Genomic DNA, 11317 nt, shown 5'->3' with positions numbered 1-11317 from the left:
TAGGAAATTAAACATATAATTAGTATATGTAGACCAAATTTCTAAAATAGTCAATTCATGATGGCAAAGCATGCATTCAAATATAGGTAATCCCCAGGTTAGGAACGCCAGGTTTACAGATGACCCATAACAGCCTGTTGTAGCAAAATTTGAGTTAAATACACAATGATTTGACTTTAGTTTTGGGTTGGCAGCTCTTTCTCTCTCTGTGTGAGATTAATTGGCCTGGCCTGAAAAGAGGGCAGTAAAATGCACAATGGTTCAAGTTAATTACACAATACTACTTATACAGTATTATACAATTAATACTGTTCTTGCTTACAAGCAAATTTGACTTAAGGACAGACCTAGGGAACGGAACTCGTTCTTAAACTGACTACCTGTATATCAAGTTCTTAAGGCCATTTGTATAATTGATACAGAATTCATATTCAACTATGTAGGTTTTGTTTTTACTTTTTATTTTTAGATCACTTTTTGGTTCTTATCTACAGAGAAATGAAATGTGCTGTATCAATGTGAGTTCATTTGTGTATTGTAGCTAAATATGCTGTAAAATATGAGATGGATGACGTTGGAATAGTTGCAAAAAGGCTACAGGAACTGTTTACTAGCATTCCAGAAAAGCAATTTATGAAAGAAATCACAATGGCAAAACAAGCTCTTATAATTCCTTATTTTAATTAGTTATTTAGTGGGGAAGGGGAGAAGAAAGATTGCTAGCTGCCCAAGTCCCAGGAGAACTAGGAAAACCAATCTGAACACTGGAGACAGGCCTTTCAAAATATCAACTTGAAAGCCATGCTGGTAAACCAACCCCATAAACAGCGTTGGCTGCAGAAGACAAGAAAACTCGATTTGCTGCAAATCAGTTGGAAAAAATATCTCACTTGATGCAAGTTTAACTCCCGGAGACTTCACAGTGCGTTTTAGTCCTTGCTGACTGCTATTTACTGAGGGCTTTGGCCAGAGAAACCAAGATGCAGTGTGAACCCTATGCACATTTGCTGTATCAGTTTATCCAGTGAGGTGCACATACACATGTAAATGCAATAAAAATAATCTTTACCGATTCGTAAAATTAAACGACATACTATTATTTAAATCCTACTCTTAATCCCCATTACCTGTAACTACTTTTCTAAAAGGCATGAAGCTTCGCAGAAACAGCAGGGTCTGTCTTAGGCACGGCTAGTACCGCCGTTAAGGGGATTCGGTGCGGAGGGCGCGTACAGATCAGCTGGGGACAAAGCCTATGCTCATAGAGCCATGAAATGTGTAGACTGACACAGACTTTGTTGGCAGCTTTTTCCTCCGTTTTTTTCCCTGAGAGTTTCTAAAGAAAGTAAAGGAGACGTTTATAATTTTACCGTCGGCGTGATTAATTCGCCCGGCCCGAAAAGAGGGCAGCAAAAACTGCCATTTGTTTTCAGGGCTTGTTCTATTGTTGTTTAAAGATTCAAACATCAATGCAACAATGCGCCCGCGCTCCAATCAGCGCGGGGCGATGTTTCACGTGCCATTTGCTCCGCTTTGGAGAGCAAGTTTAGAGAATTGACCGTTTTAAAGATACTTTTCTTTCCATCAAAGCGGCCTTGGGTGACTTTCTCATGAAAATATTTGTAAATGACTTGCAATATTGGAAAAGCGGGGTTTAATTTGCAGGGCTGTGGCCAGCCACCGTCTCCCTCAATCATTAATACATCCTCCTCCGTCCTAGTTTTTCAAAATCTTAAGAAGTAACACTCGCGGAGGAAAAGCATGCATTTCGGTCTTTCGTGAGCCTTCGACCAGTTTTCTTCTGAACAGACGCTGATAGCATTATACTGACTCCTTGGGGCAGGATCAGTAGGATTTCTTTCTTGATTTTTATAGACAATTCCTACTATGGACCTAAAGAAAATTTAAACTGGCTTTTTCACGTGAGCTCGGAAATTTCTACCATAAAATGAGGAGCGTTTGTCTCTTATATGTATAGCTCTACAGTGATGACCTGGTTCGCACCGAGTTTTAAGCCGCGCCCCCGACTGCCCGCTTGATCTTGGCGTTGCGGGACCTGAGGCGGAAGCGCGGCTCTTTTGCTCCGCCCATGGCTGGAATCATGGCGGCGGGGCCTTCGGAGGTCCCGGCTTCCATAGCAACGTTCCCCGGCGTGACGGAACGGTATTTCACCCGCTGGTACAAGCCAGGTAGTTGATCCCCGACCCTCGCCCGTCTCCCTCTCCGGATTGGAGGCGAACTGAGAAAGAGGTCTACACCTTTTAAAAAACGCTTTTGCGGCACCAGCTATTTCCGCCTCTATCCCAGCCGTCTCCGACAGGCTCCCACCTTTTCCCTCCCACGGGGTTGTTTTTGTTGGGGTTGGGGATGGAATAGATCAGAGTTTCTCAACCTTGGCAACTTTAAGATGTGAGGACTTCAACTCCCAGAATTCCCCAGCCAGCATGTTGGGGTCCTGAGTTGAAGTCCACACATCTTAAAGTTGCCAAGGTTGAGAAAATCTGGAATAGAGGAACCTAGATATAGGCAGGTGTGATTGTTGGAACCCTAAGGATATCACCCTGCAGCTCTGTATGTATTTGCTGGCAGTTATCATCAAGAGACTCATCATGCCTCTCTTACTGTAGCAAAGTGCATTATCAGTCCTTAGGAAAGATTTAAACCTGTGGTTTGCATACGTGACTCTGAAAAGCAACTTGTGTAAATAGTAATAACTGTTAAAGAATTCAGCACAGCAAGGAGTGTAACTTAGGCACCATGCTGCGGGTATGATGCTACCTATTAAGCCTTCATTATTTATCTATGGTGATTTGTGAATCATTGGTGTACAGGTAGTTCTCATTTAGTGATTGCCTTGTTTAGTGACCATTTGCAAGTATGAAGGTGATGAAAAAGTAACTTTGTGACCAATCCTTGCATTTATGACCTTCGCAGTTCTATAAAGTAAAGCTGAAGATCATAGGCACAGTTGCAATTTCACTTAGCAACTGAGTTGCTGGTCCCAATTGTGGTTGCTAAACAAGGACTACCTGTACATCATTTAACATTGTCAGCTCTTATCTCTATATTTCTTGCATTTTATTCTGCTCTGCCCCTTATAGGTAACTTTTTACTCTCTTTCTTTCTACATGCATATATTATTATTTGCCAGCTGATTCAGCATTCTGGTTATTTAAAGAAGCGGACTCCGGTCCACACAAATGTGTGCTAAAATTAAGTTTGTTAGCTATTAAAATGCCTCAAGTCTTTTTGGAGAGAGTTTCACATACTTTCAGTCAGCCTGAACTCTGAGTAGAAGTTAAGTAAAGGCTAACTTTCTTTCCCCAGATGTAAAAGGTAATCATTGTGAAGATCATTGCATATTGCAACATTCTAATAGGTAAGAATTCAAGTTATATGCCTGTTTATACAAAAATGCTTCTGTATTCAATTAAATTATAATTCAAGAGAACCTACCACATGTTTTTACAAGCCAGGTATGGAAACCTATTTTTAAAAGGACACTTTTAAAAGGCATTGGTTAAATTCTGAGAGCCTTTCACCACTCCAGAGTTAACATGCTATCCTCCTGTTTTGATCTGGCAGAAAATTCTACCAATTTGTTCTCCCTATTTCTGATCCCTATCCTCCGCTGTTGCCTCTGTTCTGACCTGCCAGCAAACAGTTATGTCCTGATATATCATGTGCAGACATGTTAAGTAAAGTTACTGGTAGAGTCCTTTGGTTTTGTGCCCCTCCCCCACTTCTCCAAATATCACCAGCCAGCAGGAAAATGTTTAAGCAAAACAGCCTATGTAGGTAATTTTCATAAGGTTATACTTCTAAGTATCTTTGTGGCCTATATTACTATACAAAATGAAGTTCTACAACATTCAGTAGGATTTACTCTTGATGAATGTGTAATTGAGTAATTTCTCAACATAAGAAATTAATGAGTTTTGTAAAACTAAGGAATATAAAACACCAGCCACATGTCTTAAAGATAGAAAAATGTTTGATTTGAAATCTGTTATGTCCCTTCTATTTTTCAAAAATAGATACAGCGGGGTAGTTGATATTCAACAATATGCTCCATTGTTTTGTATTTATGACTTTTTCCAAATACAGTAGTTAACTGCTGTTACCTTCTGGAATCCAGAAAAAGAAAGAACAGTTATAGATCAGCTCTCAGATGGGTTTAAAAGTGATTAGCCAAATTTATGAAGAGTAGATCAATAGCTATTGAATATATTAATTAACTTCCATGTCCTGATACACTGTAACTCTCAATAACAGACACTGAGGATAAGAGGGGTTGACCATTGGCCTGCTTGAATGCATTCATAGGATCAATTGACCTGACTAAAACAGTATAGTGTAGCACTAGAAATGCTTTGGCTTGAATTCAGTGAGATAAATCTTGTATTTCTGAGTATTTTAGAACAAATTTGTTCAAGAGAATCTTTACCCAGTAACAGGGGCAACTGCATGCGCTGTCAAATTCAAAATGATAGATATCAGTCAAAGCTCCACCCCTTTTTATTCATTATACAAGTGAAAAGGGGTGGAGTTTAGTCAGAATCACATCTGCCATTTTGATGTCATTGGTCCCTACAGATGCCCAAGTTCTGTGATAAGATCCCTTGATTGAAGTGGGAGGGAATTCATGAGGTAATAGAATATTCATACTTTAGATCAGTTTATTATCAATCAGGTTTTTACATTTTTTTTGAATTATAAGTCTTTTGTTTTTAATTGTGTGCGCTGCCCAGAGTCACAAGTGTGAGATGGATGGTTATATACATTTAATAAATAAAGTTTAAGATTTAATATTTTCTTTAAAAACCAAGATTTTTTAAATATCTGTATTTTGACCTCATTTAGTTTTCTTCTGCCTTTTTCTCTTTCCTTCTATATACTAATGCAATTATAAAGGTACCCTTTGCAATTGATTTCCACATCTAAGCAGCCTTGCTGGATTGAGAACTGCAAGCATAAATCAAATGCACAACTAAATAACATCACAATTAATTTAAATATTATAGCAATGTTACCTTCACAGAGGGCTTTTTTCTGTTCATTGAAGCAAAACTCTGGCTTTCTTAAATTATAATAGAATGCTTACCTAGAGTAATATTGGTTACTCTTACATGTGTGTTTCCATTCTCATCCTGCCTTCTATGCTTCAATTTTATCTCAATTTCTATTTTATACTTTGCCATTTTTTTGCCTTGTGTCTGTTTTATTGATTCCCTTGTTTTAAAATTAATTTTAAAATTATAATTTAAAATGCTGCAGATGGTTCTGGAAAAAGTCTTGTTTTGAAAAATATATAAACATGTTTTGAATAAACAAAACTTCTTGTCTTGTAGAATCTGTGTCATCACTATAGCGGATGCCCATCCTCTTCTTCAAAAAGGAAAACCAATTAAGAGTATTAGTTATCAGATTAGTGCAAACTGCAGCAGGTTGCAAAATAAAGTTTCTGGAAAGTCTAAACGGGTACGGCTCATTAAATTTTTACCATGACCACAGATCCTAGTTTCAGTTTTAAGTAACAACCTAGATTTGTTTTAAAAAATCTATTAGGCTAGCACAAAGTGAAAGAATTGTAATACCAATTAAATAATTGATATTAATTTAATTTAATATCAATTAAATCAATTAAAATTTAAAATCAGTTAAATTAAAATCAATTGTATAATAAATATTTAGTATCAATTAAATATAGACTCCAAGGCTCAAACTTTTTCTTAACTCTGTCAGTATGTCCCTGTTGGCAAAACACTTTATCAGCAGACCAATTATAAAATAAGAGGGGCCAATCTCAAAGAAAAGGCAGATCAGTAAGAGAATGGCCACTTTTTGGCATGTCCTGTCTGAATTTATTTTGACATTCTGGCTAAGAGAAGGGAAACAGAAAAAATTGTGGTTACTTATTTTCCTATGGGCAAGATAGAACAGCAGATAAGGTCAGGGTAGCATAATGTGCAACATTCTTCCGCTTGTTTTCCATTTGAAGAGAACGTAAACCAGAACATGTTAGGTAGCGGAGTAATTCTCTTGTGTCCATGCCTCATTAATTTTCTACTCATGCTAGCACATACTATTAAAATAGCTGCACACTCGTGTAAGTTGACAACTTGGAAAGAAGTACAAATTTGGGCTGCAGAAATTGATATAACCATTAGATGACAGCAAAGAAATACAGAAAAGTGCCACGTAGTGGTGGTCCAGATCTTTGCTATCCCAATGTACAATGGCTGCTGTCCCTACAGGAGACCTAGTGTAATTAGTACCCATTGAAAATGGCCTAACAGCACCTTCTCATTAATATCTTCTAGCATAAAGTTATTGAAATCAGTGGAATTAATTGGTCACATGTCCAATACTGGTCTTTTAGTTGTTGAGGTACTGGAAAGGCCAGATCAGAAATACGAGGATAGATTATATGTATTGCCCTGTGAGGTAGGTTTTGCTAAGAAACAGTAAGATGCTTAAGGCAGAAGTTGACTGTAATTTCAGATATTGGGCACATTCTTCCCTTGGCAAAGGTTAACAAGCAACTGAAATTATGTGAGATTTCAGCAATTTCATTTATAGCATATGAAAATGTGAAATCTCAATACATTTCAGTAATTTTGTGTAACAGCTTCTAAAAATTATTTTTGGAGTTTGCAGTCTATAAGTATAATAGAAGAGCAACCCCCCAGAGATTTTAATGTCCCAGCTCTGTTCTTCTTTGAACAAACCTTGAAGACCTTGCTCTTTTCCCAAGCTTTGGGCCAGGTGGGTTATGTGACAGGATTTGTCTGTTCCACCAGAATGACCATCTTTTTTGTTCCATGGTATTCTTCCACTTCTTTGGCTTTAAATTTGTATACTACCCAGAATTATCAAGAAGTTGGGTGGCTTTAGAAATGTGGGGGGGGGGGGGAACCGTTACAAGCCTTGTGGATTTCATAAAAAACTGGGTTTTAGTATGGGTTTTCCTACATCCAAAAGTTAGTACATAATCAGTTCTGCCTACATTAAAGGAGGAATCAAATTGAATAACTATAGTAAACATTCATTTCAAATGTTAAATTCTGTCTGTTGGTGTCACACACTGCTTAGCCTGTCACTATGTATCATTTTCCAAGAATCCTAATTAGTTATATGCTGTTTCCCTCCAGGGTGCTCAGTTTCTAACAGAACTTGCTCCTCTATGTCGAATTCTCTGCTCAGATGGAGAAGAGTACACCATCTATAGGTAAGAGGTAAAATTTTGTTTTATTGTGTTGCTTGTACTCTTCTAGCTTTTAATAAACTGAAAATTCTTTGCAGCTGTATAAGAGGAAAATTAATAGAAGTGAATGAAAACATTCTGGATAATCCATCTCTTCTACAAGAAAAGGTCAGGATGTCAAACTTCTATTTGCTTTCTTTTCCATCTGCCCCTTCCTTTTAATTTTCTTACAAATGTTTTTGTGTTTGTATCTATATTTGTTTTCCTAGCCTTCCACAGAGGGTTACATTGCAGTTGTGTTACCAAAATTTGAAGAAAGCAAAAAAGTAACTCAGGGGCTTCTGACAAGGGAAGAATACGAAGAATGTTTGTCAAAACGTTTTAATTCCACATCATTATACAATACAAAGAATGAGAACTTAGCAGAAATATGAAATACATCAGATATTTTCCAGTATATCCCATAATAAAGTGACTTTATGGATTTTCATACTTAAAAGTGGAGTGAGAATTGGATGTTGGAACAATTATGTTCTTAGCAAACAAAGTCAGTGTTTAAGACCTTCAGAAGTTCTAATCTGTAACTTTACTATTGGATTTAAGGACACAGTGCCAAACTATTGTACTGTTCTTCATGTCAATAAAAGCCTTTGTTTACTTATATTTCATCCGTACATTATGTTCACTTTCTACTTTATTAAGCCAAATCCCAATCTGACAAACTTCAATCTGACAATCAATACTTTTATTATTTTGTTTCTTTGAGGATTTTAGTGATGAAGCATACACTCGGTGCAGTAAGATGGCTGAGCAGCCAACACTAAAACTATAAACTAACTAGCTGACACATCAGTCCTTAGCCTGCGATGCCTTAAGGTTTGCAAAGTGAAGGTTCAAGGTTTTGTGGGACCAAATGTTAAGATGTTTTAACACTTGCAACATTTGTATAAATATCACAGCCATAAGTGGAGGATAGGACTGGGGTTACAGAAGAAAAAAGAGGTAAGTAAGAAGATTAGAAGTGCTTGCTTATTTTCTTTTTCTGCCTCCCCGCCCCTACATTGTATCATGCAGTCAAATATGACTGAGAATCATATATTTGCTTCTGACTTCACAGTTGTCATCTTAGGAAAATGTAAAGGACATGGGAGTAATTTACCTTAGCTATATAATTTTCAAATATACTCAGCTTACAGTACTTCAGACTAGCAAGGAGTTATTCAATGATAACATTACAATCTGAAACACAGGACCCATGTACTCATTAAGATATATACAGTTCTCAAACAAACTTGGAAAAGTACTTATGAAATAGGTAATGCCCTCTTTGAAATAAGTACAGTGGTACCTCGGGATACGAACTTAATGCGTTCCGTGACTCTGGGCGTATCCCGAGTTGGTCGTAAGTTTTCCGCCGCGGACCATGTGTCAGGGGCGGAAAAATGGCCGCGGACCACGTGTCAGGGCGGAAAAATGACCGTACCCTGAGGCGGAGTTCGCACATCGAGGTAAATTTTGGCGGCCAGAGCTGGTCGTAACCTGAAAAGTTCGTTAGTAGAGGCGTTCGTATTCCGAGGTACCACTGTATTTTTAATAGCTGCAACTTATTTCCAAATAGAGTGATCAGTCTTAAGCTTTCCTATCACATGCTAAAAATGAAAGCTCAAGCTTTATGTTTAAGGCTGTAAATATAATCACATTCATTAGGGAGTTAGGTCCTAATGGTTTTAGAAGAACTATTTCTGAAAAGATTCTTTAGATAGTGCTATAAAGATTGTAATATAAAAATATAGATAAAAGGGAATTAGATAAAAGCAAGCTTTTAAGTATAGCTGATTTTATTAATGCTGTTATTGATCTTTAGTTTTAATTTTAAATATTGCTGAAAGTGTTTAACGAAAATGAAATTACTATCATCATTAAAGCTTTATTGTAACTTATGCATCCAGTAGCAGCAATGTGGTTTTCTTTGACCACTTCCAGTCTAGTTCTCTTCCTCCCCTTCCTTGTCCACCAAGAGAGAGAAATGTGGTATCTACGGCAACAGAACTTCTTGGCCGGCCCCTTTAGGAGACAAGGACTGAGCAGCTACTCAGCAAGTCACGCCTTTTTCAGAGCAGGCCTCCACAGCAAATACTGTTGGCAAGGGTCAAAGGCTCACATTCAGTGAGGGCTGTTAAACAAACAAACAGCAGCAGCAACAACCACCACCACCAGTAGTTTTCCATGTAGCATATCTGAGATTATCCAGATCATCTGCATGAATATCCAAGCAGCATCTTTGGGGTTTGAAAAATAAGACATTTGAGCGCAGATAAAAAAAAAAAAGTACTTGATTACAAAAATAGCAGTATTAATAGTGAACCAAAAGTTACCGTACAAAAATATGCAGCCATTAAAGCTGTTCCTTTTGCTAATTGCTAAGTACCATGACATCTATTAGATGTGGAAAGATTACATCAGCTTTTTCTAACCTGGTTTTACCTTTCTCAAAAGAAAGCAATTAGGAGAGGCTTAAAATACAAATCCAACGGAGAAATGTTTCCATCTTCAAATCATTTGTTCTCCAAAACAGTGAGGCTTGCTACATGTTGTTCCAAGGACTTGATTCCAAAAGTGTCAGTCCTCCCAGCCAGACCACTGTTTTCTCTTGACTCTGCATGCTGGCCATTCCAAGAGCAGTGGGCCATTAGATACCCATTTCCTGCTTTGTGCTGCAAAACAAGCATTGAATAAAAATGAAAGTGGCACTCTACCCAGAAATGATTTAATCTGCCGTATCTATACACATTATCAACTCACCTTTCTTAGTAACTTGAAGCTAAGTGGCAGAACTTGGGAAAGTATATCCAGAATATACTTTGCTTTCTGAATACAGGTATCCACCTAAAGTCATAGTGCAATGAAGCAAAGATAATTTCAAAATTACTGTTGAGAAAAGAAAACATTCTTTAAAATTTCATTACAGCTGTGAAGCAAGGAATCTGCTAGCCCTTATGGAATGAGCTTAATAATATAACTGAAATAGCCAGTGCTATGGGTGTATTCCACCAAACAGTACTTTAGCAAGACGTAAAAACAGTAATTTAATACCCTTTTCTATAAGAAGTTAATGGTACCTTAATCCTGCCTTTCTGTTAATATAGTGGCGCATTTTGAGCATAACCAGTTACATAAACATAACTGCATTTTTTTGAGTGGTCACCCGTGAATTCACACATGAGTTTTGTGCCTGTGCAGAACACTACTCAGATCCTTTAAAAACAGGTTGTCCATTCCAAGAAAAATGTGTCAACCTGAGGTGTATTCTGCCCTTGCTGCAAAAAATAAAAATAAAAAATTTGCTGTCCATTAGGTGAACAGATCAATCTTAAGGTTGCCCCAATGGGGTTTGAGGGGTGCCGTTGCTGAAAAATCCCATTACTATTTGTAGGTGGCCATTCTGATATGGCTGAGTTGATTATCCATTTTTATTACAGTCATAGGCTAGTATAAAACATATAACATTACAATCATTCCAGGAATAAGATACAGAATAATAGACTGATAATAAAATTGTTATTAATACAGTTATAAGGATTGCTAAAACTGTAAAATTTTGTAACACTAAGAGCTATCTATAAGAATATTAAGAATTGTACTTAATATTGTAACTATAAAGATTTAAGACATGGCAATATGATACTGACAATAAAACAGTGACATAAAATACATGAAATAAAACAGAAATAGATTAAAAATACAGGTAGTCCCCAGGTTAAGAATGCACAGTTTATGGACGACCCATAGTTAAGAATGGAGCCTACTGTAGCAAAATTTGAGTTAAATATACAGTGATTTGACTTAAATACATAATGGTTCGAGTTAATTACACAATACTACTTATACGGTATTATACAATAATACTGTTCCGGCTTACACACAAATTTGACTTAAGGAAAGACCTTGGGAACAGTACTCATTCTTAAACTGGGGACTATCTGTAGTCAGCAGATCAAACAATCTAGACTATACTGTCACCTTCTCATTGATTTCATTACAGAAGAAATTCACTGGTGCCAAAAGTGGCTGGGCTAATAGGCGAAGTCAGTGTTGGTTCTAGGCCAATGA

At 37.2% G+C, this 11317-nt stretch overlaps 2 protein-coding genes across 4 annotated transcripts in view; one reads left to right on the top strand and one right to left on the bottom strand.

The window, feature by feature from the left end:
* The first annotated feature begins 2032 nt into the window (after positions 1-2032).
* On the top strand, positions 2033-7870 carry ABITRAM (actin binding transcription modulator). The gene is made up of 6 exons (XM_007425298.3): positions 2033-2189; positions 3328-3379; positions 5352-5481; positions 7155-7231; positions 7306-7375; positions 7477-7870. The coding sequence occupies exons 1-6, from the start codon at positions 2090-2092 to the stop codon at positions 7639-7641; spliced, it is 594 nt and encodes a 197-aa protein (XP_007425360.1). The 5' UTR covers positions 2033-2089; the 3' UTR covers positions 7642-7870.
* A 5-nt stretch (positions 7871-7875) lies between these two features.
* Positions 7876-11317, bottom strand: part of CTNNAL1 (catenin alpha like 1) — a 54156-nt gene continuing 50714 nt past the window's right edge. For 2 of the 3 annotated variants that reach the window (XM_025164826.2, XM_088131549.1), the window contains 2 exons: positions 10010-10093; positions 7876-9921 (listed from right to left, as the gene is read on the bottom strand). In XM_025164826.2, coding sequence (XP_025020594.2) covers positions 9763-9921; positions 10010-10093 — 243 coding nt within the window. In that variant the 3' untranslated portion in view covers positions 7876-9762. The remainder of the gene's footprint in view (positions 9922-10009; positions 10094-11317) is intronic. The other variant, XR_015794246.1, reaches the window with a different exon arrangement.

Source organism: Python bivittatus, unplaced genomic scaffold, assembly GCF_059951505.1.
Source record: "Python bivittatus isolate LINGU-HERP-01145 unplaced genomic scaffold, Pbiv_v1 ctg000960_np1212, whole genome shotgun sequence".
NCBI lineage: Eukaryota > Metazoa > Chordata > Lepidosauria > Squamata > Pythonidae > Python > Python bivittatus.
This window is presented reverse-complemented; position numbering and strand designations above follow the sequence as displayed.

Excerpts from the sequence above, each read along its gene's own strand:
- ABITRAM (XM_007425298.3), top strand. The coding sequence starts at position 2,090 with ATGGCTGGAATCATGGCGGCGGGGCCTTCGGAGGTCCCGGCTTCCATA. Across the intron at positions 3,380-5,351 it reads ATATTGCAACATTCTAATAG|AATCTGTGTCATCACTATAG; the intron begins GTAAGAATTCAA and ends CTTGTCTTGTAG. Across the intron at positions 7,376-7,476 it reads CATCTCTTCTACAAGAAAAG|CCTTCCACAGAGGGTTACAT; the intron begins GTCAGGATGTCA and ends TTGTTTTCCTAG.